This window comes from Pinus tabuliformis, chromosome 7 (assembly GCF_031772625.1).
Source record: "Pinus tabuliformis cultivar Carrire ecotype Pingquan chromosome 7, CPIR1, whole genome shotgun sequence".
NCBI lineage: Eukaryota > Viridiplantae > Streptophyta > Pinopsida > Pinales > Pinaceae > Pinus > Pinus tabuliformis.
In genome coordinates, this window is record NC_142293.1 from 1,085,189,050 (window position 1) to 1,085,216,464 (window position 27,415).

Consider the following 27,415-nt stretch of genomic DNA (forward strand, 5'->3'; position numbering starts at 1 on the left):
TTATTGTAGGAAACAGTAAATAATTTGGTTCAGTAATTAACAAATAGGAGAAACGTAATTAGTTGTTGCAGTAGAAATTTGGGCATCCAAATTTTCACACTCATTAGGTGGAGATCATGGGACAACCAACTGCTTGAAGAGCTTCTCCTTTCGATGTCATGAACTTCCTTTTCTTTATTCAGGAGTCTTATTTTTTTTGGGACTTCTTCGTAGGGCATCGACAATCCATCACTTTCATTCATGAATCATGTCAATCATGTCATCCGTTCTTTCATTGGAAAGTGATCCATTAGTCCATATCTGACCTTTACTTCATGCCTTGCTACCTTCTTCACATCATGTTTCCTTCAGGATCTTTCATCCTACCACATGAGTGTCAGTTGTAGATGACATCTACAACTTTTCCTTTGGTAGCCCTACATTAGCCAATCCAGATATTATTCAAAAATAGAAAATGAACATTAAATCAAAAATTCCTTTGTGATAGTCTTTCATCATGACATCTCCTTGTTTGCATCAACATCCTGCATATATATTGACACATCTCCAAAAAGATATACAACGTCAAGTGTCTCTATCTTTTTCAGACTTTATCAGGATCTTCATATCTTTCCCATGGAGATATCATAGTCAAATCTTCTAGTCCTTGGATCTTGATTGCCTTCTCCATAGTTGTATTTTTCATGATCTCTTCCTTTCTTTATTCACACGTTTCCTCCCAGGAACTTTCAATCATAGTTCCTGTAACTTTGGTAACCACCTCATATTTCATATGAGGACATATTATGTTGATTTTATCTAGTCAATGCGTGAACCATGCCTTCATGCATCCTTTCACATGAGGTGATCCTTTCTTTTGATCATGCTCTTGAGGTAGAGCACTTATTTATGATATCTGCAACCATATGACATGCCTCTATTTTATGAAGTACGAGCATACATACCTCATCTCTTTCTTTTGGTCATCTAGACTTCCTTCGGTAGCTTCCTTGATTGAAAGGACTTCAATCCCTTGACCCACTACACTTCTTTTTGACATCATACCATCATCCCATGAGTCCAATACAAGTTGGAATTCCCGGTGAGACAATTGCTTCCTCCAAAAGGTGAACCTTCCAATGAAGATTCCAACGGAGGATCTTGTTCATTGTCATTCTGCAAATGTTCCTTTTTGAATGATGTATAATGAGTTTTATACTAGATGAATTTCTTTTTCCCATAAGTACTACTTATACTTCTAATGAGGTTACTAAGAGCTACATCCTTCTATAGGTGACAACCATAGAATTCTATTTCAGTTATCTTTCATGCTTCTTTATGATGATGTCATGAGCTCTTGCCTTCAATCATATGCTTCTATGATGCTATGATGCATCCTATCATGCCTCTAATGATTCCTATGATAGCTATATTTTACAACAGAAGAACTTGAGACAAAAACTTGAAAAGAACTGGGTGAGGAAGAATATCTCAATCATAGTAGAGATCTTTTACTTCCTCTTTCTTGGATTTCTTCTTTTCAGCTTCCTCCACTTCTTCCCTTCCTCTTTTGTTGTTGTCCTTCTTAAGCTTAGGACAATCTCTCTTGTAGTGCCCATATTCTTGACATCCGTAGCATTGAATCTTTTCCATATTCTTCTTTCTTTTCTGAGGACCAAATTTCCCAAACTTCCCTTTTCTTTTTGCCATAGCAACATATGCTTGAGTTTTTTCATTTGATCCTACATCAGATTTTGCCTTCAACCTGGTTTCTTCAATTTTGCATAGTGACCACAAATCATTGAATGGAGTAGCTTCCTTTTTCCCATAGATACTTGATGTGAAGTTGCCCCATTCTTCTGGTAGTGCATTGAGCACTATGGTAGTCATCTCTTTGTCAGACATTATCTCTCCCAATTCTTGTAGTTGATCTCTTATTTCAGATATCCTCATAAAGTATGAGGCTATTCCTTCTTCTTTTGATATCTTCATCTTGTAGAGTTCTTTCCTTAACGAGATTACTTCTCCTACAGTGCTTATAGAGAACAATTCTACAAGTTTGTCATATATTTCTTTTGATGTTTCTAATTTTGATACATAGGGAATGAGGGGATCCTTGATGGATTCTATGAGAATCCTTTGAGCCCTTACTTCCCCTTTCATATACCTTGCAAGTGCTTGAGCATCTTCCTTTGGAGGTTTGGTGATTGAGCCCTTAACATGTTCCATGACCTCATTTTCTATGAGGTTCAAATTTGTTCTTTTCTTCCATGCAAGAAAGTTTGAAGCCCCAACCAGTTTGTTGCTTTCCTTGCAAAAAGACATTTTGACAGATTCAGATGTAGACATAAATATACTTACTTGTGAAGATGCTCCTTCAACCTACTGCCTTCTTGAATTTGATGATGATATAGATAATAGAAAACTTCTTGATGAAGATGGTTTTCTTTAAAAGTGATCCTTGACTCCAAAGAGAGGGAGATTGCCTTTAGACTTTTGATGATGCCAACAACTCGTTTCTTCTTGCTTCCCTTGGATGAGTATACTTCAAGATGCTTTGATTTGTTGATTTCTTCAATTCAAGAAGAATTAGGGTCTCTTGAGGTCTCCTTCCTAGTGATGATGACTTGAGCGTGGATCCCAAGGGTGCTTTAACTGTGGACTTCTTCTTTGATCGATCTAGGGTTTTGACACTTCCTTCATGATGATGATATAGCCTTTGTCTTCAAAATGCGTTGGACATGAGAAGATCTTCTTGATTCTTTGATGCCCTTGATATTCTTCTTGAGTGTCCCTTATTGAGCTGCCCTTCCTTGTCTTGTCACCTTAGCTTTGAAACCATGTTGAGAAATCTAGGGCAGAGGGATGAGGTGATTTCTTTTGAGATAATAACTGTTTGTGATGCAATTTTACTTAGTCTTTATTAGCTTCTTCTTTCACTTGATTATATTAATGTTTTCTATCATCAAACAACTACCAAATCATAAATAATCATGAGACAAGGGACACAAAATGTAGGCGATCAACCAGGGCCAAAACCTCTCCAACTTGAGAGGAAAACCCAAACGAATTCTTTTTCTTATAGAATCTTCAAGTGATGAATTCAAAGACCCTTAACCTAACAACCTCTCCAAGACCAAGTCACAAGACTTCCTTGAAACAATTCTTCTTCCTTGAGTCAACGTTAGTCAAACTGATTGCTTCACCATAGATCTCGACTTCTCTCAAATTTCGGCCTATTGACATAGACTTGCAATTCTCAACCTCTTCAGAAACCCTAGTTGCAGTGTGTACAAGGGACAAACAATGATTTTATCCCTTGATTTCCTTCTCGCTTGGATAATATCTCCTTCTTCTACAATTCGGCTTGATAGTTGACTTGGATTCTTCCTTGATTCGGTCTCCTAAGATGACTGTGATAAATCGACTTCTTCTGCAACAGATGGGACTAATCTTCTTTGCACGTGTGAGAGGCATTTTCCCCAAAATAGATCAAAATCACTTCGGCTCCTCCTTATCCTTTATTCGCTTGATGAGAGGCTTCTCTTCTTGTGTTTCTCGCACTTGATCTTCTATTTCAGATGCTTGAACGAATGCTCTTCAAGTGAGGCCGAGTCCTCCTTTATATAGTAGTCTGTCCATGCAAAATAAGCCTATTTGTGCTTGTGTCTAGGCTGACTTCTCCTTTTGGAACAATCTATAGCTTCTTTGGAACACCGACTTGAATGAGTGCCTGTGACGAGGTCTTGGAGGGTTTAGGACTCAAATAAATTCTCTTTTACAACATGTAACATGCCCAAAATGGGTCTTCAATACATGACATTGACTTAACTGATTTTATGACTTAATGACCAAACCTAATAGCTCACAATGGGAGCTTCATCTATAAAATAAAATTCCTTGAGCATGAAATCCATGTCTCAAGTATAATTTTTTTTTTCTTCTTTACATTAATTACATAAAATCATGATTACACATGTCATTATGAAGACCGAACCTAGTTACATATTCTAACCTTAAGCTCTAAGTGTTCTTTACTTAAAGGTTTCTAATCTAATTGGACAATTGGAGTTAAGTAATATTGGCATTTATCTTGGAAGATTTCAAATTGTTTCAAGTAATCATCATTGACATCCAATATCATTGGTTGATTGTTCTAAGTGGATTAAGTGCTCTAGTTGTAATTTGTTTTATGGTTAATATCTAAAGTAGATACCTATTGTGATTTGATCTTGTTTTTAAGAGCATATATCTTGTCATTTAACACTTGAGCAATTGTACCTTGTGGGTATCTATTGTATCTTGTTGGCACTATTGAATTTAACACTTGTCTTGTGGTTGAGATTACCTTTTCTAAGCATTGTTAAGTACTTGATATCTTAACTTGAAATAATCATAACTAAGTAATTAATGAAACATTTAAGTAATCTCACCTCAAGAATCACTCATTCACCTTGCATATCATTCTAAGCTAGTCTTGCATTTAATAACTTACCTCTAAGCATACGCTTGGTTGATCAAGAGATAGGAACACCCCTTCAATTTTTGCTTGAGAAGTCTGGCCCTATTAAAACAATGACCTTGCAGTCATCAAAGTCACAATCTCTGCAGCGCCGGAGGCACCGGGTATGTTAGATTTCAAGCAGAGGGATTGTTAACCAAGCCATTGCTTACTTCATCTTGACTTTTCTTTGCCACTTACTTTAGAGTTTAGACTCAATATAGATAAAGATCAAGGGATACACCTAGAGTAGGCATTTAATTAAAATAAACCAAGATATTGCATCTCACCTAAGTCATAAGATTTGCATAGCATATAGGATCGTTAAGCATTTAAGCAATGGTTGTTCATCCAGTCATTTGGTCCCTAATCGATATAAAGCAAGAAATTGACTCCATAAGGCATTGGTCTCACATCTAAATCTAATTTAATCTATAAATCTTGCTAAATCAAACAAGTGGCTAGGCCATTCAACTATGTCTCTCGGACTTGTTGGTTACCAACGAGTCTCGCATTTCTCACATCTCATAGGGACTATCCCCCATAGCCTGTTGTTGAGAGAGAGCTAGAACGGAGAGGTCGGGGATCGTAATGATAACCCTCGACCTTAGTCATTGCTTTGGTGCCTGTACAGTCCGAGTGACAACATTTATTGGCGCTGTTGCCGAGGAGAGATTTTTTTGTCCTTGGTCCTCATGAGATTTTTTCCATCTTTTATCTTTATCCCTCATCTCTGATCTTTTCATTTTAGCCGACAACACCATAACATTTTTTGGCGCTGTTGTCTGAGATCAATTTATTGGACCTTGGCTTTGCGGCATTCCTCTTAATCGTCTTCGTCTTCTCATTATCTCATCATTCCTTATCCCATCAACGCCACATTTTCTGGCACCATTATATCTCTTCATCTTTTCATCACCTTATCTTTTTTCCTCTCACTAATGTTCTCATCTTCTCTATCTGCACCTTTAACACCTAGACATTTTGATTGGTTACTTGTTTGGTTGGCGACTCCACTTATTCATCCATTCACAAGAGCTTACTCTAGAAGAAATCCTTGTAGCTTGGTTAACCCCGCTCCCAATTCTAAAAAGGCTCTAAGAGCTTGGTTAACTAAAATTACATTCTAGAAAGAATTTAATCTTTCTCGGACAGGAATCCCTCCCTGATATCCACTTGCTTTTCATTAATCTCGCCAATCAAGATTTCATGGCTTATTATAGTCCTTGTTGCTTTGCCAACATTCAAGGGTATCTTCACGATCTTCCAAATGCTGCTATAGACAAGCTTCCATTTTTCCAAGGGAATAATGCAGTCAATGTTGAGGCGCACATCAAAGAATTCACAACTTTTCTACACAGATATGTTGATGCAACTGCATACAATCACGAGGATGTTAGAATGTGGTTTTTTGTCCTCTCATTAGAAGATGCTGTATTGGATTGGTTTCATGACAAGCCTAATAATGCTTTTGATTCATTGCAAGCTCTCACAAGTGCTTTCAAGGATAAATTTGGGGATAAAAGAGAAGGAAAATATTTGGTTAAAGAACTTAACTCTTTTAAGAAAAGAGATAATGAGACGGTTGAGAAATTTAATCAAAGCTTTAACGGTCTTCTAAAAGACATGACTTAAGATTACAAGCCGCCAGTCAAGACAATATTAGAGCAATATCTTGAAGCCTTTGGTGTTGACATTCAATATGAGATTATACGTGCCAAACTTGCCAATTTAACTGCTGCTCAGAACACAACAGAAGTATTAGAAAAGGATAAGAAGCTTCGGGTATGTCAGAGATCCCTGGTTTTTAAAGAGGTCCGGTCAAGTCTAAAGGAAAATAAATTAAGGAAGAAGAGCGTGACTCAACTAAAGAACTAACTCAAATAGTTAAAGAAATGAGAATTGAGCATGCTAGAACGATAAGTGATATGCAGTCTAGGCCAATTCAGATGGAAAAAAATCTAGTGCAGAATGTGCAGCCTAGAAATAACAATAATAATAGAGGAAACAATAATCCATGGCCAAGAAGGAATCCTCCTAATGATCAAAGACCTCCTACTCCTCTTGAGTCTACCAATGTTGTTGATCAACCTATCCCGTTTTGCAGACCATGTGAAAGTTTCCATGAAGAAAGTGCATGTGCTATTGCTAGAAAAATCTTGGATGAAGCAACAAATGAACAAATAAATAATGTAAGTCAGAATTCTTCCAAGGAAAGTCGTTGCATAGATATGATTTCCTCCTCCTTCGCGATCAATAACTTCAGTGACGAAAAGGATCCTATCACACAAATATATGGTGAAACTCCATCTCAGGAACAAATTCTGGAAATTGCTAGAAGTAAGGGTTATACTTATTAGAAAAAGGGTAAAGAGCAAAGTCAGAATAAGTAGGTTGCATCTGAAAAATATAAATAAGGGTTAAAGGTTGATTGGGATGCATGGATAAATAGTATTAAAATGTTTGTCCCTGTGCTCAAGCTCTTAAAAATTGCTTTTCAAAGGGCAACATTCTTCAAGGCTTTAGGCATGGCCCAATAGGACAAGGTTGATTCACATCCAAAAGACGAAGAAATTAAGTTAAAATATTTGAATTGCTACATGACCAATGAGGATCATCAAACTTTCTTTCTCACCTTGGATGTTAATGACCGTTTGCTTCATAATTGCATGCTTGATTCGTTGACATAGATTGTCATTGATGTCAATATGGCAATATTCGAGGAGCCAAGAGGAGCAAACAGAGCCATCAGAGGAGCAAACAGAGCTATCGAAGGAGCGAAGAGGAGCAGACAAAGCCATCAGAGGAGCAAACAGAGCTATTGGAGGAGCAAAGAGCAAACAGAGCCATTAGATGAGCAAACAGAGCTATTGGAGGAGCAAAGAGCAGACAGAGCCATCGGAGGAAGCAAACAGAGCTATCGGAGCAATGAATGCCACAGAATACACTATCGGGAGCTATGCCACAGAATACACTATCAGGAGCTATCGGGAGCAATATGCCACAAAATACACTATCGGGAGCCATTGGGAGCAATATATGCCACAAAACACATATATGTATGCAAATACACTATCGGGAGGCGGAAAACATAGTTATAACGGAATACACTATCGGGAGTGGAGAAATATATATAAATAGGGAAATGCACTATTGGTAGTTCGGCGTTGGCGATGCCATGAGGCAAGGGAAAGACCCCCGGGGCCATGCGACATGTGACTGCGATGATCGACGATCGCAATATCGCATCGCCGCGATGCAAAGGAGCGGGGCCCAATTACACAGGCGGACTCGATGGGTGTTATAAACCTGACTGTATAAAGTTTGAGTTCTGCGCGTAAAGGTTTTTGTGTGTATTAACGGGTTTTCGGTGTAAAAACCGAAATACAAAGGAAAAGCCCCAAACCGATATGTTGTGGACCCGAAGCAACATTATAGTTTGGCTTAAAGTATATGTCGCATCCGACACATTGCAAGTCTTTAAGGCCTTGCACCCCTGAAAGTACCGATTGCGATATACACAACGGACTCGATAATGTTATAAATGTGGGCGAAATAAATTTGAAGTCCGCCCGTTTAGCGTTTTTGGTCTTTTTTTCTTATGTTCCTGTGTATTACATTTGCGACCATAAAAAGGCGGGCCTGCATTACCTGAGCATCCGACCCTCCACCATTAATCATCCCTTTGTAGATCCAACGGTCTACATATATTTTGGGTGGACATATAGCTCAAGGAATACCCGCCCAGAAAAGCAGTATCCTCTTCCTTCCCACTGCTATGTGTCACTTGCCGAGTGGAATTGGAAGCCATGCGCTGAATACTAGTTCCTGCTTAAGGCCCTTCCGAAATACCACTTGTGGTATAAGAATAATTGTATTGCGCAAAGTTTTTTAGGCCAAAAGGCTTATGATAAAAATTCCTATAGTTCAGGAGGCCTGAACGAAAGCCGATTACGATTGCGATTGCGACGTGGGATGTGGGTCCGTCCTAATTGATACAGTCTCTCCGTTAATCAATAAAGTCCTGTATATGCCTATTATCATTAAAAAAAGCGGCTCTATTACAGTTTTAACGCGCAGCAGTGAGCACAAAGAGACAAAGGAAGCCACAGGAAACCGAAAAGCCAAAGTAATGAAGAAGAGGGAGGCCAAAAGACAAGTCAGCATAGAGGAAGCAGAAGCGAGCATTGAAGAAGCCGAAGAGCCAGTGGAAAGCGGAAACAGACAGTGAGAGGCATCAGGAATACAAAAATAGGAAAAAACAAGGAAGTGTGTGCGAATAATTAGTGTGAGAGGAAGCCGAAGTTCAGGAAGAGGCAGGAGAAGCAGGAGAACAGGAGTGAAGCAGAAGCTCAGCAGGTTTGGGAGTAGAGAACTACAACAAAACAGTTTATACTAGGTTTGGGTTGGAGCCCACGGGGTTGGAGCCTCAGAACTGAAAGGACTGGAATCCTTGGGAGTTGGTGCTCCTAAGTGCAGAACTATTGCCTTGGAAGAACAGAGTTGGTGCTCTGGAGGTTGGAGCCTCACAAAAGTCCAAGTTGGTGCTTGGCAACTGATTGCAACCAGTTATATATTGTATTTATTTCATTGCACTGTTTGTGTTAATAAAAGAATTTATTTCAGCTATCTATTTCTGTGTTCCATATATATATATATATATGTTTTGGTGATAAAAAGAACAATTAAAAAGAAACACTGATTCATCCCCCCTCTCAGTATTTCCAACAATTGGTATCAGAGCGGGCTTCTTCATATTAGCCTAACAACTTGAAGAAGGATTCGTAGTCATGATGAGAAATCACGAAGCGTCAGGAAAACCTCCTCTGTTCGACGACACCAACTTTGGTTTCTGGAAAAAGAGAATGACCTACTACTTAATGTCCCTTGGACCTGAAGTCCGGCATTTCGTTCTAAATGAGTCCCAAATTCCTACCACCCTTCCAACAGATCAAGATGAGAGGAAAGCCTACATTGCAAATGCAAAATCCTTGAACTCCATCACTCGTGGAATCACTGATTCCGTGTTTAAAAAAGTCATGAATTGTAACTCTGCCAAAGAAATATGGGATAAGCTAGTTGGCTTATACGATGGAGACTCAAAAGTCAAGAAGGCAAAGCTTCAAACTCATAGAAGGCAATTTGAAAGTCTGAAGATGGAAGATGAAGAAGATATTTCATCATACTTCCTCCGAGTAGCTGAAGTGGTCAACTCCCTAAAAGGATTGGATGAAAAGATTGAAGAAAGTACCATTGTTCAAAAGGTCTTAAGATGTCTTCCAGACAGATTTGACTCCAAAATAAGCGCCATAGAAGAAGCAAAGGATCTAGATGCTCTCAAGATGGATGAATTCCATGGAATCCTCATTGCCTATGAGATGAGAAAAGGTGGCCCAAGCTCCAAAGATGCAACATTCAAGGCCTCAAAATCATAGAAAGGGAAAGAAAGGAATGACTGTAGTGATGACTCTGATGTGGAATCTGAATTGGCTCAATTTGTACAAAAGCTGAAGAAAGGATCTAAGCTAAAAGGTAAGTACCCTTTTATCTATTTCAAATGTGGAAAAATAGGTCATTATGCTGCAAAATGTCCTCATAAACATGATAGTGATGATAAAGGAAACTCTAAAAGAAGGGTATACAAAAAGAAAGGGACCAATAAGAAGAACTTCTTCTCTAAGCAAGATGAGTCTGATGAGGATGAATTTGTAGTCATCAAAAGGAAATCAGATGAGGAAAGTGACCATGATGAAAGCCAAGAAACATTATTCATGGCATTCACAAATGAAGATGACTCAGGGCTAGAAGGAAATGTAGATGAACTGTTAATAAGTGCCATTGAAGAAAATGAGAAATTACGGAATAAAATCATTTCTCTCAAGGTAGAAAACGAGGAAACAAGAAGAAGAGAAGATCTCTTGGAAACAAAGCTAAAAGAAAAAGAAGAGACTTGCGAAGAACATGAAGCCGAAATAGTATCTTTGAGGAAGGAATTGGAGCAAGTTAAAAAGGGTTGGAAAAGCTCTCAAATACTTGAGACTATCCTGAAAAGTCAAAAACCTCAACATGACAAGTTTGGAATAGGTTTTAAAGGAGAATCATCAAGCACTAAGAATAGTGTGAAAAGCTATGCCAATGCACTTTCCAGCAACCCAAAAGAAGAAAAAGTATGTCATCAAAGGCGCATCCCAGATCCAAAGAATGAAGAGAGAATAACACCAAAGAAGAATGTGGATTCAAATCATGGATACTACAGCAAATACAAACCAATATTCCATCAAAGGCCCATCTCAAATCCAAAGAATGAAGCGGGAGTAATTCCAAGGAAGGAAATTGACTCAAACCGTGGCTACTACAACAGGTACAAAACTATCTTTCTTGGACATTGTTTTCATTGTAAAAACTTTGGTCATCAAGCCAGACATTGCATGGCTCGCAAGAGTGAAACACCAAAGCTAAAGGATCAAATAATCAAACCATATGGCCCCAAAAGGCAGGGACAAATCAAAACCTTCAATTCGTTTGATTCCTTGACCAAATTTGATCTGATTCGCTCATTTGCTACAATAATGGACACTATGAACAAAACTACGCTCTCAAAAGAGGAAAGGCAAGTAGTGAGAATCCCAACATGGATAAATGTGGCCTGGCTCTATATGCTCAAAATAATGAAAATCATTGGTTTGTGGATAGTGGGTGCTCCAGACACATGACAAGAGACAAAAGGAAGTTTGTCTCATTGAGCAAAAAGGAAGGAAATGTGTCCTTTGGAAGTGGATTTGGCAGAATTGCGGGAAAAGGAATTGTTACCCTCATCAATGGAAAAGGAAAAGCTCAAGATGCTTTGCTAGTAGACGGGCTCAAACACAACCTCCTGAGTGTCAGCCAAATCTGTGATCAAGGACATAATGTTGTCTATAGCACCAAAGACTGTGATATAAGGAACTCTTCCTCGGGGGAACTTGTGGTGAAAGGGGTTAGAACACCAGACAACATTTACATTTTGAATAAGATTCAAGAGCATAAATGCTACTTGAGTAAGACAGATGAAAGTTGGTTGTGGAACAAGCAACTTGGACATACAAGCTTCGAAAATCTGATCAATATTAGTAAGATTAAAGCTGTACGAGACATCCTAAGGCTATTCAAACCAAATCAAAGAGTATGTGGTCCTTGTCAACATGGAAAGCAAACCAGAACCAACCACAAGATCAAGGAGCTCTCTACATCAAAGCCCTTGGAGATCATCCACGCTGATTTATGTGGACCAACTAGAAATCAGGCACTCCAAGGAGAAAGGTACTTTGTTTTATTTGTTGATGACTATACTAGAATGATGTGGATATATTTTATAAAATATAAATTTGAAACATTTGAGTGTTTTAAGAATCTAAAAGCACTTGTAGAAAATGAAAAGGACTCAAAAATTAAGTGCCTCAGAACACATAGAGGGGGATAATTCACATCAAAAGAATTTAATGAGTTCTGTAACATACATGGAATTAAAAGAGAATTCTCTGCTGCTAGAACACCCCAGCGAAATGGGGTAGTTGAAAGAAGAAACCGGACAGTTCAAGAAATGGCAAGAACAATGTTATTAGCAGCAGACTTGTAACCAAAATTCTGGAGAGAAGCAGTAGGGACAGCTGTCTATACCTTGAATCGAACTCAATTAAGACCAAATTGTGAAAAAAATCCTTATGAAGTATGGAAAGGAAGACCTACTTCAGTGAAGTACTTCAAGATCTTTGGAAGCAAGTGCTTCATAAAAATCAATGATGGCTCACCAGGAAAGTTTGATTCTTGGGTTGATGAAGGGATATTCCTTGGATACTCTACACGGAGCAAAGCCTACAAGTGCTACAATTTTCGACTAAAGAAAATAGTGGAAAGCATTGATGTAAAGATTGATGAAGACCTTCCAGAAAAAGAAATTGAAGAACATGAAGATGATCCTCTCATTGAAGAAGAAGAACCTAAAGAAGAAGAAATAGATCAGGAAGAAGAAGAAGAGGAAAAAGAACCACATCATATCATACCCCTTTAAAGAAGTTTCTCCAGAAATATCATCCAGAAGAGCAGATTATTGGCAATAGAGATGAAGGGATGCAAACCCGAAGAAGGATGATAATTACACCAAAGAGAAACGTTATTGCTCTTCTATCCATGATAGAACTAGAAACATTTGCACAAGCAAGTAAGGATCCTCATTGGGTAAAAGCCATGGAAGAAGAAATGTCCCAAATTGAGAAGAATGAGACATGGGAGCTGGTACCTCGTCCAAAGGACAAAAACATAATAGGAACCAAGTGGGTATTCAAAAATAAAATGAATGAAGAAGGACAAGTTATCAGAAACCAGGCAAGGCTTGTCTGCAAAGGCTATTCACAAATTGAAGGAATTGACTTTGAAGAGACATTTGCACAAGTAGCTCGTATGGAAGCGATCAAGATGTTCTTGGCATTTGCTTGCTCAAAAGGATTCAAAGTCCATCAAATGGACGTAAAATCAACTTTTTTGAATGGGGAACTCAAGGAAGAAGTCTACATGGAGCAACCAGAAGGGTTTGATCTAATGGAAGGAAAAGACTTAGTCTGTAAGTTGAAAAAGGCATTATATGGGTTGAAACAAGCTCCTAGAGCTTGGTATGCAATATTGGATCACTATCTACAACAACAAGGCTTCAAGAAGGGAGTCGCAGGAAGTAATCTCTACATAAAGACGGATGAAGGTAAGCTACTAGTCACACTTGTTTATGTTGATGATCCGATTTTTTCTAGCAATAATGATGAAATGAGCCATGAATTTTCTCAAAACATGTCAAGAGAATTCGAGATGTCAATGATAGGAGAGTTATCTCACTTCCTTGGACTACAAGTATCTCAAACCAGAGCAGGATTGTTTATATATTAAGCCAAATATCTTAAAGACATGCTTAAAAGATATGGAATGGAAAACTGTGCACCCATGAGCACACCTATGACCACAAATTGTAAATTGAGCAAAGATGATGACTCCCCTCGAGTAGATGCAACTCATTACTGGTCAATAATTGGAGCCCTTTTGTACTTAACTGCTACAACACCCAACATAATGCAGGTAGTAGGAATGGTGGGAAGATTTCAATCTGCGCCTAAACAATCCCATTTGTTAGCTGTAAAAAGAATTCTCAGATATCTGAAAGGAACTCTTGATTTCGGTCTTTGGTACCCTAAGAGCTCAACACTGACTGTAACTGCATACACCGACACTGATTGGGCCGGAAGTGTAGATGATTGGAAAAGTACTAGTGGAAATGCGTTCTTCCTAGGAGACTGTTTAGTATCTTAGCTCAACAAAAAACATACATCCATATCATTATCCACAGCCGAAGCCGAGTATATAGCTGCAGCAGACTGTTGTAATCAAATACCATGGATGAAGGAAGCTCTAAAAGATGTCAACATAGGTACAGATCAACCAATTACCATCATTGTGATAACACAAGTGCTATCAATCTCAGCAAAAATCCAGTGATGCACTCAAATACCAAACATATACCAATCAAGTATTATTTCCTTCGTGAACAAGTAGCTGAACAAAACATCATCTTGGAATATATCAATACTAAGGAGCAGATAGCTGGTATTTTCACAAAACCCCTTCCTCGAGAAGCATTTGAACATGTTCGTCAAAAGATGGGGGTTATTTCTTTAGCATCACTCAAGTTCATTCATAAAGATGTTGCAGGACAGGGGGAGTAGTTCTACAGGGGGAGCAGTTTGACAGGGGGAGTCCGTATGCATTCCTTTGCCATTGATGTCAAAGGGGGAGAGAAGAAGAATATTGCCGTCAATAACAAAGGGGGAGATTGTTGACATAGATTGTCATTAATGTCAATATGGCAATATTTGAGGAGCCAAGAGGAGCAAACAAAGCCATCAGAGGAGCAAACAGAGCTATCGAATGAGCCAAGTGGAGAAGACAGAGCCATCAGAGGAGCAAATGGAGCTATCGGAGGAGCAAAGAGCAAATAGAGCTATTGGAGGAGCAAATAGAGCTATCGGAGGAGCAAAGAGCAGACAGAGCCATCGGAGGAAGCAAACAAAGCTATCGGAGGAGCAAAGAGCAGACAGAGCCATCGGAGGAAGCAAACAGAGCTATCGGAGCAATGAATGCCACAGAATACACTATCGGGAGCTATCGGGAGCAACATGCCACAGAATACACTATCGGGAGCTATCGGGAGCAATATGCCACAAAATACACTATCGGGAGCTATCGGGAGCAATATGCCACAAAATACACTATCGGGAGCCATCGGGAGCAATATATGTTACAAAACACATATATGTATGCAAATACACTATCGGGAGCAATGTATGCAAATACACTATCGGGAGGCGGAAAACGTAGTTATAATGGAATACATTATCGGGAGTGGAGAAATATATATAAATAGGCAAATACACTATCGGCGGACAATACACTATCGACGGTTCGGCGTTGGTGATGCCACGAGGCTAGGGAAAGACCCTCGGGGCCATGCGACATGCAACTGCGATGATCGGCGATCGCAATATCGCATCGCTGCGATGCAAAGGAGCGGGGCCCAATTACACAGGCGAACCCGATGGGTGTTATAAACCCGACTGTATAAAGTTTGAATTCCACGCGTAAAGGTTTTTGTGTGTATTAACGGGTTTTCGGTGTAAAAGCCGAAATACAAAGGAAAGACCCCGAAGTGATATGTTGCGGACCCGAAGCAACATTATAGTTTGGCTTAATATATATGTCGCGTCCGACACATCGCAAGTGCTTAAGGCCTTGCACCCTTGAAACGCCGATTGCGATATACACAACGGGCCCGATAATGTTATAAATGTGGGCGAAATAAATTTGAAGTCTGCCCGTTTAGCGGTTTTGGTCGTTTTCTCATATGTTCTCGTGTATTACATTTGCGACCATAAAAAGGCGGGCCCACATTACCTGAGCATCCAACCCTCCACCATTGATCATCCCTTTGTAGATCCAACGGTCTACATATATTTCGGGTGGACATATAGCTCGAGGAATACTCGCCCAAAAAAGCGGTATCCTCTTCCTTCCCGCTGCTACGTGTCGCCTGCCGAGTGGAATCAGAAGCCATCCGCTGAATACCAGTTCCCGCTTAAGGCCCTTCCGAAATACCACTTGTGGTATAAGAATAATTGTATTGCGCGGGGTTTTTTAGGCCAAAAGGCTTATGATAACAGTTCTGATAGTTCAGGAGGCCTGAACGAAAGCCGATTGCGATTGCGATTGGGATGTGGCATGTGGGTCCGTCTTGATTGGTACAGTCTCTCCGTTAATCAATAAAGTCCTGTATATGCCTATTATCATTTAAAAAAAGGGGCTCTGTTACAGTTTTAACATGTAGCAGTGAGCACGAAGAGACAGAGGAAGCTACAGGAAATCGAAAAGCCAAAGCAATGAAGAAGAGGGAGGCCAAAAGACAAGCCAACATAGAGGAAGCTGAAGCGAGCGTTGAAGAAGCCGAAGAGCCAGTGGAAAGCAGAAACGAATAGTCAGAGGCATCAGGAATACAAAAACAAGAAAAAACAAGGAAGTGTGTGCGAATAATCAATGTGAGAGGAAGCCGAAGTTCAGGCAGAGGCAGTAGAGGCAGGAGAGGCAGGAGAAGTAGGAGAACAGGAGTGAAGCAGAAGCTCAGCAGGTTTGGGAGCAGAGAACTACAACAAAACAATTTATACCAGGTTTGGGTTGGAGCCCACAGGGTTGGAGCCTCAGAACTGAAAGGATTGGAATCCTTGGGAGTTGGTGCTCCTAAGTGTAGAACTATTGCCTTGGAAGAACAGAGTTGGTGCTCTGGAGGTTGGAGCCTCACAAAAGTCCAAGTTGGTGCTTGGCAACTGATTGCAACCAGTTATATATTGTATTTATTTCATTGCACTGTTTGTGTTAATAAAAGCATTTATTTCAGCTATCTATTTTTGTGTTCCATATATATGTGTGTGTGTGTGTGTTTTGGTGATAAAAAGAACAATTAAAAAGAAACACTGATTCACCCCCCCTCTCAGTATTTCCAACAAGATTCCAGTGCTTCAACGAATGTTAGGACTAAGAAGGTTATGGATCAGTTAAATTTAAGAATCTCTAGGCCTTATAATAACATTTTCTCCATGGATTCGAAAAGAGAATTGAAGTCCATGGCATAGTTAAAGATTTATAGGTCTCTTTGGCTAACCATTCGTACAAAATGATCACCATGGACATAACAATTATTGATGTTCCAGATGTGTGGGGAATGCTTCTCTCAAGGAAGTTTGCAACCAATTTAGGAGGATGTATTCAAATGTATCTCTCTTATACTACTATTCCTACAGCAGCTGGGGGTATGGTTAGATTGTATAGAGAAGTGGAAAAAAGGTATCATGTTGAAGTTCCAAAGAAGCTGGAAAATGTCGAGTAGATTAAAAAACAGGGTCATCCGCCGTAGTATGAGGCAAAGTTCATTCAACTAGTTTATCATGTTTCTTCGTCCCTTGTTCCATCCATCTTCCGAGCAGAAAAACAAGAAGGCTTGGTTTCAACAGAAGTATGGAGTACAATGATAGACATTTGCACCATCCAAAGAGGGTCAAATTTTAGCAAGGGACATTTGATAAACAACCTATTGATTTACCTATCAGTGAGCAGATGTTCCAGATTATGCCACACAGATGACATCTGATGCCATGGGGCATCCTTTGTATAGTATCTCTAACCCTACTCCTTTTCATTTATGTCATTAGTTAGTTTTATTTTATGCACTTATGTTTTATGTCTTTGCATTTTAGTTTGTTAGAGTAGATTTTTCTATTCTAGCAAATATTCTATATATGCATGATGATTTCGATTTTGAATGGATATCTATTTGATGGAATTCTGTTTTCTTGGATACAAGATTCTGGATTTTCATGTTACTTTAATGAAGCACGTGTCTCCATATGGAGCCAGATGTTGCACACATTTTGCCACAAGTCCAAGGAAGCAGTTGTGCTAATTTTTTCAAAAGATCAGAATCATCAACCAACAACTTATTATGTCATTGTAAAACCATTTTGCAAATTTGTAATGTAAATGATACCAGTATGACCGTGTAAATATGTAACAACCTAGGTAATCCTATGATTTTGGCAACAAATCTCATCTTATGAGGTTTTTTAACCTCATCGATTACCCATGTTTCTAAACACGGCTAATTGAAAGAGTTTTTTCCTTCCATTAAACCCCAAAGCTAGGGTGAAATTTATTGATGAAGTCTTAGGTGAGTCCTAGTGTTCTTAGTCGAGTCCGTTGTAAAAGTGATTTGAGAATAATTTACTCTATTTGACTGAACTATTTGATTACAAATCACTTGGTATACTAGATCATATTGTGTCGAAGAATTATATAAAAATTATGAGGGTCTATAATGAACAGGTATTCCCCCTTTGAGGGTTGAAAATGTAATTATTTCATATAAAAATATTTTAGTGCATGGTCTCTCACAATTAGACACCATGACTGAAGTATTTGAGGGTGGAAAAATAATTAATCCCTCAAGTGTCAATTCATTAATTTTTATTTTATTATTATTATTAATTAATTTTGGCAAAATAAAAATTAAATCCTAAGCCAAAAAATTAATTAATTTAGAGTAAAAAAACTAAAATTAGAGAAATTAATTTCTCCGAGTGGAAAATGACCAAAAAATTCGTGGGTCATGAGAGTCAAATTTTGGAGGTCCCCCACCAAGGCAAAATTGGATATTTTGAAAAACGTTAAGCCCTTGAACCTTAGTGGTTAAGTCAAAGTTAAATTTTTGAGGAAATTAATCCAAAATAATTATTTTTGGATTAATAAAAAATGGTTTTAATGAGAAATTCGAAAATTACTTGAAAATAAATATTTTCGATGAGAAAGATTAAAAGATTATCAAGTACTTTTCGACGGTCGAGATTATTTTGACGGGGATCAAGCCAACTAGCCGTTATTTTCCACTTGGAGGGATTTTCTTTATAAATAGAACACTATTGAGCTTCTATTGTCATCATTGGTCAGATGTAATTTTGTAAACGCTGTGTGAAGCCACTGTTCTGCTGAGAACGTTTGAATTTCACAATAAAAGACTTTGGGGTATAGTTCATGGTGTCTTTGTCTCATTGATTTGTGGTATGTGCTGAGTATGTGCTTTCCTATATTGTGCTTCAATATTATATGGAGTTTTATTTCATTTGTAGATGATAGGAACATTCTATTGGTAAGATTTGGGCTTATCTTAGGTGATCCAATTCATTGTATGATCTAATGATTTTCCTTAAGAAATATATAGAGTTTGCAGGTTCCTTGACCATTTGGTCTCCAAGTTCACAAACTGTGGGCACAGGCTGACTTTTTTTGGACCTTGGATATTTTATGTGTTTTTCTTACTTCACTAAGACTATGGTTTAATATCTATATTTCTAAACACATCTAGCCATTGTCATTATTATAAAATAATATTCCTCAAGAAATCTTTTCAAGCATTGTATATTTGTATATAACTTGTAAATTATTTTTGTAAAATAATTTTTTGTAGAATTATTTTTTCTAACCCTTGTTTTGCAACTGGGTCTTGGGGTTATGAAATTTTTGTATATATTGGGGTTTTTGGTACTTGTAATTTCACTTGTGTAGGGCCAACATCAATGGATTTTGGACAAAATTGCATATTTGAAGCAAAATTGAATTTTGGGGAGGTGTTTCGATTTTTTTGGGCCTCTAGGCTCAGCGTCTCCCTCTGCCCTAGCCGTCTTCCCTTTTTAGCCTAGCCGCAGGCCAATTTAGGCCCTCTAGCCTTGGACGTGGGCATGAAGCCCTAGCCGTCAGCCTTTCAATCCTAGACGCAGGGCCCTAAGGGCCTCAACTTGCCTTCCTAGCCCCTACAGTGGGTTTCTTTGGCCGTTGTGGGCCTGGCCATAAGCCCTTAAGCCCTAAGCCTCCCCTGAAATCCCTTCCGCAAGCCTTAAAAGACCTCCTATTGCCTTCGGTTGCCCTCCTTCCCTCTCGGCCTGATCCTCCTCATCTCTGCTCAGCCTCCCTCCCTCTCGGCTGCCCTCTTTCACCCTTGTCGCGGCTCTTCATGGCCTTACAGGCCTTGCATCCTCCATTCCAACCCTTCTTCACCTCAACGCTAGCCCTCTAGGGCCTAGCGTTACCCTTTCTTGACCCTCATTTGCCATCATTTCATTTCTGTTTAGTCATTTTGAATTTGGGACTGATTCTTGGTGGGTTTTGTAGAGGATTTGAGTCACAACCTTATGTTTGTAGGTGCTTCAGTGTTTAGAAAAATTGTGGGCATGTGTGCAAGTGAACTTCAAGGCCTAAGGCCTAAGGGTTTGATCTCCTAACCCTTCTTATCTCATTGTGTCGCTACAACATTCTAATCTCTTCTTAACAATGACAAAATCCACATTAAATTGGCATAAAATTGATTGGTGAAGTACCTAGTACATTAATAAGCCACTTAAGTAAACTAGGCATTCATGATTTGGTATAGATCTAATTGTTTTGGTGACTGTCATCTCTACATAATAAGTTTGATATAACAGTGGAAACGTGCATCATAAGAAGGCTAATTCATCTAAAGTTTTGTGTTGGCAAAGTTAATTTAACATTTGGGTTTTTATTTCTCACATTTGGCAAGCATATGCATCTTGCATTTGGAATCTAAAGTGGCCCATCTCTCCATTGTCATAAATTTAACTCATTGCTCATTTGGTAAACATTGGAACATAAGTAGCATAAGAGATTTCCTTGCTCACAATTGTTCCTTGTGCTATTGTAAAGAAGGTTGCTAGCATTGAATATTGAGCTAACATTTTGTTTTCTTGTGAGTTCATGATCAACAACACTATAAGTTCGCATTTAATAAACTCACTCCCTAAAGCACATTAATCTCACCTTGTTGAATGGTTAATAGATCTAAGAGCTCATTGAATATTGGTATCTAATTGTGCCCTCATTATTGCTCCTATCTATTTGTGAATAATAATCGCATATTGGAATTAAGCTCTAAGTGCTCTTTACTTAAAGGTTTCTAATCTAATTGGACAATTGGAGTTAAGTAATATTGGCATTTATCTTGGAAGATTTCAAATTGTTTCAAGTAATCATCATTAACATCCAATATCATTTGTTGATTGTTCTAAGTGGATTAAGTGCTCTAGTTGTCATTTGATTTATGGTTCATATCTAAAGTAGATATCTATTGTGATTTGATCTTGTTTTTAAGAGCATATATCTTGTCATTTAACACTTGAGCAGTTGTACCTTGTTGGCACTATTGAATTTAACACCTGTCTTGTGGTTGATATTACCTTTTCTAAGCATTGTTAAGTACTTGATATCTTAACTTGAAATAAATCATAACTAAGTACTTAAGGAAACATTTAAGTAATCTCGCCTTAAGAATCACTCATTCATCTTGCATATCATTCTAAGCTAGTCTTGCATTTAATAACTTACATCTAGGCATATGCTTGGTTGATAGAGAGATAGGAACACCCTTTCAATCTTTGCTTGAGAAATCTGACCCTAGAGTATTTAAAACGATGACCTTGTAGTCGTCAAAGCAACAATCTCTGCAGCATTGGAGGCACGGGTATGTTAGATTTCAAGGAGAGAGATCGTTAACCAAACCATTTCTTGCTTCACCTTGACTCTCTGCCACTTACTTTAGAGTTTAGGCTCAATATAGATAAAGATCAAGGGATACACCTAGAGTAGGCATTTAATTAAAATAAACCAAGATCTGTTAGGATATTCCGACACATAGGAAATAGTTAAGTTCAACTTGGTCTAGTATAGAGTTAGGTATAGGGTTAGGTAAAGTGTGTTTCTTTATCGTTGTACATTTTGTAACTTACAATCCGACGGTCACGATATGTAGTGATCCAACGGTTCACTCTCTCCTCGGTATTACCGACACTTGATCCGTGGCTTGACACCCGATTGGTCCATGAGTTCTATTTAAAGCGCATGGAGGGTCATTGTTCGGGTAATCCGTGCATGAGAGAAGCTTATGTAAATTTTCATTTTTTGATTAATAAATTGCCTGTAGTAGCCACGTTGGCGCAGGCCGTGGACTATTTCCCTCTTTGAGGGTTTTAACCACGTCAAAAATACTGGTGTATTGATCTGTGATCTGGTTGTGAGCGGTGTCCTTTTGGTGTTCTTTCTGAGGAACTTACCCTGTAAATTCCTACATGGTATCAGAGCTATTTGAGGGCCGCGTCCGTTGGTGATCCAAATCTGAAGCCGGTAGAACTGCATCCGACTGCTGTTTCCTAGATCTGCTGTTTCTGACTGCTTTCGGGCCGAGAGGACTGCTCTGTTGTGTTCGGAGCATAGTTTTAAAAACCGTTCCGGTCGGACCGGTTACCGGCCTAACCGACCGGTTGGGAGGCTCACCGGTCAGAACCGGTGAAAAAACCCGGTTACAAACCTCATTTGCCCGAAAAAGTGACCTAACCGGTAAAAACCGGCCGGTTTAGGCCGGAACCGGCCGGTTTATTGCTAACCGGCCGGTTCCGTCCTAAACCGGCCGGTTTATGGACAGGCCGCCGGTAATGCTAAAAGTTCACGGTTTTTTGGGAAGTGAGGGCGGTTTAGGGGTTTTGGGGGTGAGGGAAAGGGATTTTCCCTCCAAAAACACCCTCACACTTGCTATAAGACACCCCTCTCACTCTCATTTGTCTCACACAACTGATTTGGAGTGTTTGTGAGTTTGTTTGTGAGCTTGGAGAGTGTGGAGTTTTTGCTGAAGTAGTCATCTTGGAGTTGGAGTTGGAGCTATTTTGGAGATAGTGTGTAGCTGTCAGTGGAGTTGCCATCATCAAGAGGAGGCTAAGGGAGCTACTTTGCATTTCCAGGTAAGGATTTGCACTTGATAATTCCTCATTTGGGTCTGCTGTCCATGAATTATTTTTTTTGTGCTATAAACTTCTCACTTCAATGATCTATCATCTATGCTAAGCCTATGAACTCTCTAGCTCTATGCTATCAAATTTTGTAGCTTGCATGTGCATTTTTTTTCCTACATTTATCATTGGTTTTCCATGTTCCTTAGCTGCAAATTTTTTTTTAAATGGCAGATTTATTTGCAAATTGTTATTATTTCAAGCAAACATGGCTCCAAAAGGAAAGGACAGTGCATGGGCTCATTGTGATGTAGTTGAGGGAAAAATGATATGCAAATTATGCCATAAATCTATTGGAGGTGGGGGTATTCTTAGGTTGAAACAACACTTGGCTGGGGTAAGAGGCCAAGTAAAGCCATGTGATGCACCAAATGCACTGTTAGGTCCTATTAGGGCAGAATACATTGCCAAGCTTGAAAAATTTTATGAGGATAAGGCTAGGGAGAAGGCCATCCAAGATGAAATTGCAAGGAAGAGGGAATTATTAGAAGCCATGAAAGAGAGTGGGTATGATGATTATGAGATTCAAGACTCCACTTCTATCCCTTCCACCAATGACCCCTTTCACTATGTTCATCCTTCTGTTGGAGTTGGCCAACCATCAAGAGGACCAAAGAGACCAAACATCCAAAGTTATTTCTCATCTTCTGCCACCATTGCTTCTTCTAAATCTAATCCCACTTCCTCCCAGCCAAGTTCTCAACCCACTTTGGATCAGCATTGGAAAAAACAATGCAAAGAAACTTCTCACCAATACATTGCTAGATGGTGGTATGATTCAGATATCCCATTTAATGCTGCTCGCTCACCTTATTACCAAGCTATGTGGGACTCTGTTATAGCTGCAGGAAAGGGCTTCAAAGGCCCTAGTATGCATGACTTGAGGGGAGCTCTTTTGCAAAAAGAGATATCTTCCATTGATGAGTATTTGACTGAGTTTAGAGAGTCATGGGTCAAAACAGGTTGTTCCATTATGTCAGATGGATGGACCGATGGAAAGAACCGCACTATCATTAATTTCCTTGTTTCTTGCCCTCAAGGAACCATGTTTTTGAAATCAGTTGATGCATCTGATAGGGTAAAGGATGCAAGCCTTCTATTTGAGCTTTTGGATAACATTATTCAGGAAGTTGGGGAGCAGCATGTTGTGCAGGTCATCACTGATAATGCCTCAAACTATGTTCTTGCTGGAAAGATGCTTGAGGCCAAATATAATACCATATTTTGGACTCCATGTGCTGCACATTGCATAGACCTCATGCTTGAGGATATAGGCAAGGTGGAGTGGGTAAAAAACACTGTAGAGCATGCCAAGTGCATTACAAAATACATTTACAACCACTCATGGGTATTGAGCCTAATGAGGAAACACACTGGAGGCAAAGAGCTTGTTAGGCCTACAATTATGAGATTTGCAACTCACTTCCTCACGTTGCAATGTCTCAATGGTCAACATAGAAACTTGCAGAAAATGTTTTCCTCTGATGAATGGTCTGAATCTCGGTGGGCTCGTAGACCAGATGGAAAAGACACCAAAAAGAAAGTGTTAGACACTTATTTTTGGAAAAGGTCTGTAGAGCTTGTGAAAATTACCGAGCCCCTTGTTAAGGTGCTAAGGTTGGTGGATGGGGAAAGATTGGCCATGGGCTACATTTATGAAGCTATGGATCAGGCAAAGGAGCAGATACGGGCAGCTTACAATGACAGGTTAGCTAAATATGGCCGTATATGGGAGATCATTGATAACAGATGGAACAATCAACTCCATCGTCCTATACATGCAGCCGGGTATTTTTTGAACCCAAGGTATCACTATAAAAATCGGCTAGGAGATCAGCATGATGGGGAGGTCAGAGCTGGATTGATTGATTGCTTGGAGCGCATGGTCCCTAACCATGTAGACCAGTTGGATATACATAGACAACTTACTATTTTCAATCAAGCAAGTGGTACTTTTGGCAAAAACTTGGCAAAGATGGCAAGAGATGTGGACCAACCAGGTAAGCAATTCCAATTTCCATTTTGTATTTCATTTCAAGTTAAAATTGTTTACGTTCTTTACAATTCAAATTATAAACTAAGTTACTAATTATTGTCTTTTTCTTTGCAGCACATTGGTGGGAGTCATTTGGTGGCCAGTGTCCTCAATTGCAAAGGTTTGCAATTAGAGTCCTCAGTCAAACTTGCAGTGCTTCAGGTTGTGAGCGCAATTGGTCTGTTTTTGAGCGCATACACACGAAGAAGAGAAACCGTTTGGAACAAAAACGGTTAAATGATCTTGTTTTTGTGCAATACAACCTTCGACTGAGGAGGAACCAAATGATGAGCAAATCACCTGATCTAGATCCCATTGTGTTGGACGATATTGATCCAACATCAGAATGGGTGGAGGAGACTGAAGATCCTGTGTTTGAGGCTGATTTTGATATCGACATGGCTTTAGCGGAGGATGAGGCAGATTATGTGGCGGCATCAGAACCAGGATCAGTAGCGGCATCAAGGAAAGGCAAGGAACCAATGGAAGGCACTAGTCGTGCAGGTCGACAAACTCGTGCTTCCACTAGGTCCACTTCTATTGTCATTGGTGGCATTGATACTGATGTTGCAGATGAGGCAGAGGCATCCTCAGACTCTGAACCAGATGATGTCTATGTAGCTCCTGATGATGATCCTGTGTCTAGTAGCGGTGATGGACTTGATGATTGATCATGTGTACACTGTAGACTTGTAGTAGGCCAATGGCCTCATAGCTTGCAGCATTGTTTTTGGACTTTATAGGCCATTTAGAGCCTCATTTCTTATGTATTTTGCTATTTTGTCGATGATATGTATTGCACTCGGTGCCATTTTGATATATTCACCTTTGCATGGTATATAAATGAGCAAACTTTGCATATTTTGTCTCTATTGGCTTGGAATCATGGTTTTACATCTTAAAAATAGTTTTGTTTCATTAAAAATTAATTATTTAATGTATTTTTTAAAAACCGGTTCGTTTAGACCAAACCAGTCCCGGTTAGACCGGTTCCGGTCGGTAAACCGGTTAGCTAGGTGGACCGGTTCGGTCACCGGTTCCGGTTTTAAAAACACTGGTTCGGAGCATCTGTTCCAGTGAGGAACCCCTTTCGTTTCACGCGAAAAGGTTTCAGGTAGCCCTAGCTGTGTTTTTTTTAAGATCTGGAGGTATACAGTGTTTATTTGCAGTTTACTGTTATTTTCTCTCTGCTTATTTCAGTTTTGGTTTATTTAGCCTTTTTTTTTTAACCGGATCTATACCTTTCATTTCTGCGTATGCTCTTTGCCCTGCGACTCTGTGCGATCTGGGCAAATCAGAAACAAAAAGGAAGGATTTTTCTCATGCATATGCTCTTTTCCCTGCACCTTAGTGTGATCTCGGAAAATCAGAAACATTGAGAAAAATATTTAGTTTTTCGGCTAAAGCTAACTTTGAGCCGCAAGGTTCATTTTTTAAAATATCTAGTTTTTTGGCTAAAGCTAACTTCGAGCCATAAGGTTCGTTTTCTTTGCATGTCCGTGTTGGGTTTTGTGTTTTGTGTTTTGTAGGGAAAAAGAGCTTTCTCAAGGCAAGCACGCAAACCAAGGCCCCCCCCCTCTCTCTCTTTCTCTCTCTCTCTCTCAATTTTTTTGTATATATCAATTGGTTGAAAGCTATTTTAAGAGAGTAGAGGTCTTGGGTTCAAGTCTCCATTTTGTGGGGGCGGATTTTTTCATTCCCGCACATTCGCGCACTTTGCCGGCAACTTCAACAATTTTTTTTTTCTCAAAAAGCCATAACTTCTTCATCCGGAAGCCTTTTTCAAAGCCGTTTTTTTTAAAACCGCCTAATTTTTCGAGATCTATCCATTGGAACACTTACTTTCAGCATCTTCGGCTTCAGTTTAAAAAAAAATGGAAAGTCCATGCCAAGTCATTCTTGACAGCACTAACTACTTCCAATGGATATCCTACATGGAAGATTTACTTAGAAGTAAAGGTCTCTACAGAATAGCCACAGACCAAGAGAAGAAACCAAAAGATGAAGACAAGGCTGCAAAATGGGAAAATAGACAAGATCAAGCACGTGGTTTGATAGGGATGTCTATTTCTCCTGATCTTAGATTCCATATTGCAGAACTTGAGACTCCTCATGAAGCATTGGAACAAATCACTAAAGTTTTTGGGATTAAAAATGAAATTAGAGCCCATCAACTTGAAAATGAGTTGCTTACATTGGATCCTAATAATTTTTCTTGCATTGAAGATTTCTTGTCCAAATTCAAGACCCTTAGATATCTCTTGGAAGGTGTTAAGGTTAAGAAAGAAGATAGTAACCTTATTTATTCCATCCTTACTAAGTTGGGACCAACCTACTCTGTATTTGTTTCCACCTTCCATTCTACAAGGGAAGCTTTCATTTGTCAGGGAAAAGACTACAAGGCCCCTTCCTTTGACTCTTTTTGTGATTCTTTAATAAGAGAACAAGAAAAACTCTTACACCTTGGTCTTCTTAATCTTGGAAACTCTTCCAAGAAAGCATTAGCCGCCCAGCAGCAACCAAATTCAAAGAATCCTAAGAAGTCATATCCTAAAAAGAATGGTCCTAAACCAAACAAGGGTCCTAAGCAAACTCAGCCTCAAAATGAAAGATCATTTCAGCAAAATGATAGGACCAATAAAAACAAATGGAAGAAGACTGATAGACATTGTAACTTTTGTAATCGAGAGGGTCACTTAGAATCTAAATGCTTTAAGAAGATGGAAGCCTTGGAAGCCGCAATGAAGAAACATAACATCCATGTGGAGCATTCTTCAACTTCAACTTCAACTTCATCTTCAGGAATGGCACTTTCTGCATGTCGTTGTCAATCATCTCAGTCTGGTTATGCATTAAATGTATCTTCTTCTTCTCATTCTCATGAGTGGCTCATTGATTCTGGAGCCTCTTATCACATGGCCAAAAACAAAGCCATGT

The 27,415-nt window shown here is 39.2% G+C and overlaps 2 protein-coding genes across 2 annotated transcripts in view; both read left to right on the top strand.

Annotated features, from left to right (window-relative positions):
- The window catches only part of LOC149251340 (uncharacterized), a 201,923-nt gene that overhangs the window by 47,502 nt on the left and 127,006 nt on the right, over positions 1-27,415 (top strand). The gene's annotated exons all lie outside the window — the stretch shown is intronic.
- Positions 22,029-25,510, top strand: LOC149251341 (uncharacterized). Its single transcript, XM_089456519.1, has 2 exons — positions 22,029-24,443; positions 24,554-25,510. Exons 1-2 carry the CDS (start codon positions 22,520-22,522, stop codon positions 25,147-25,149), a joined length of 2,520 nt encoding a protein of 839 aa, XP_089312645.1. The 5' UTR covers positions 22,029-22,519; the 3' UTR covers positions 25,150-25,510.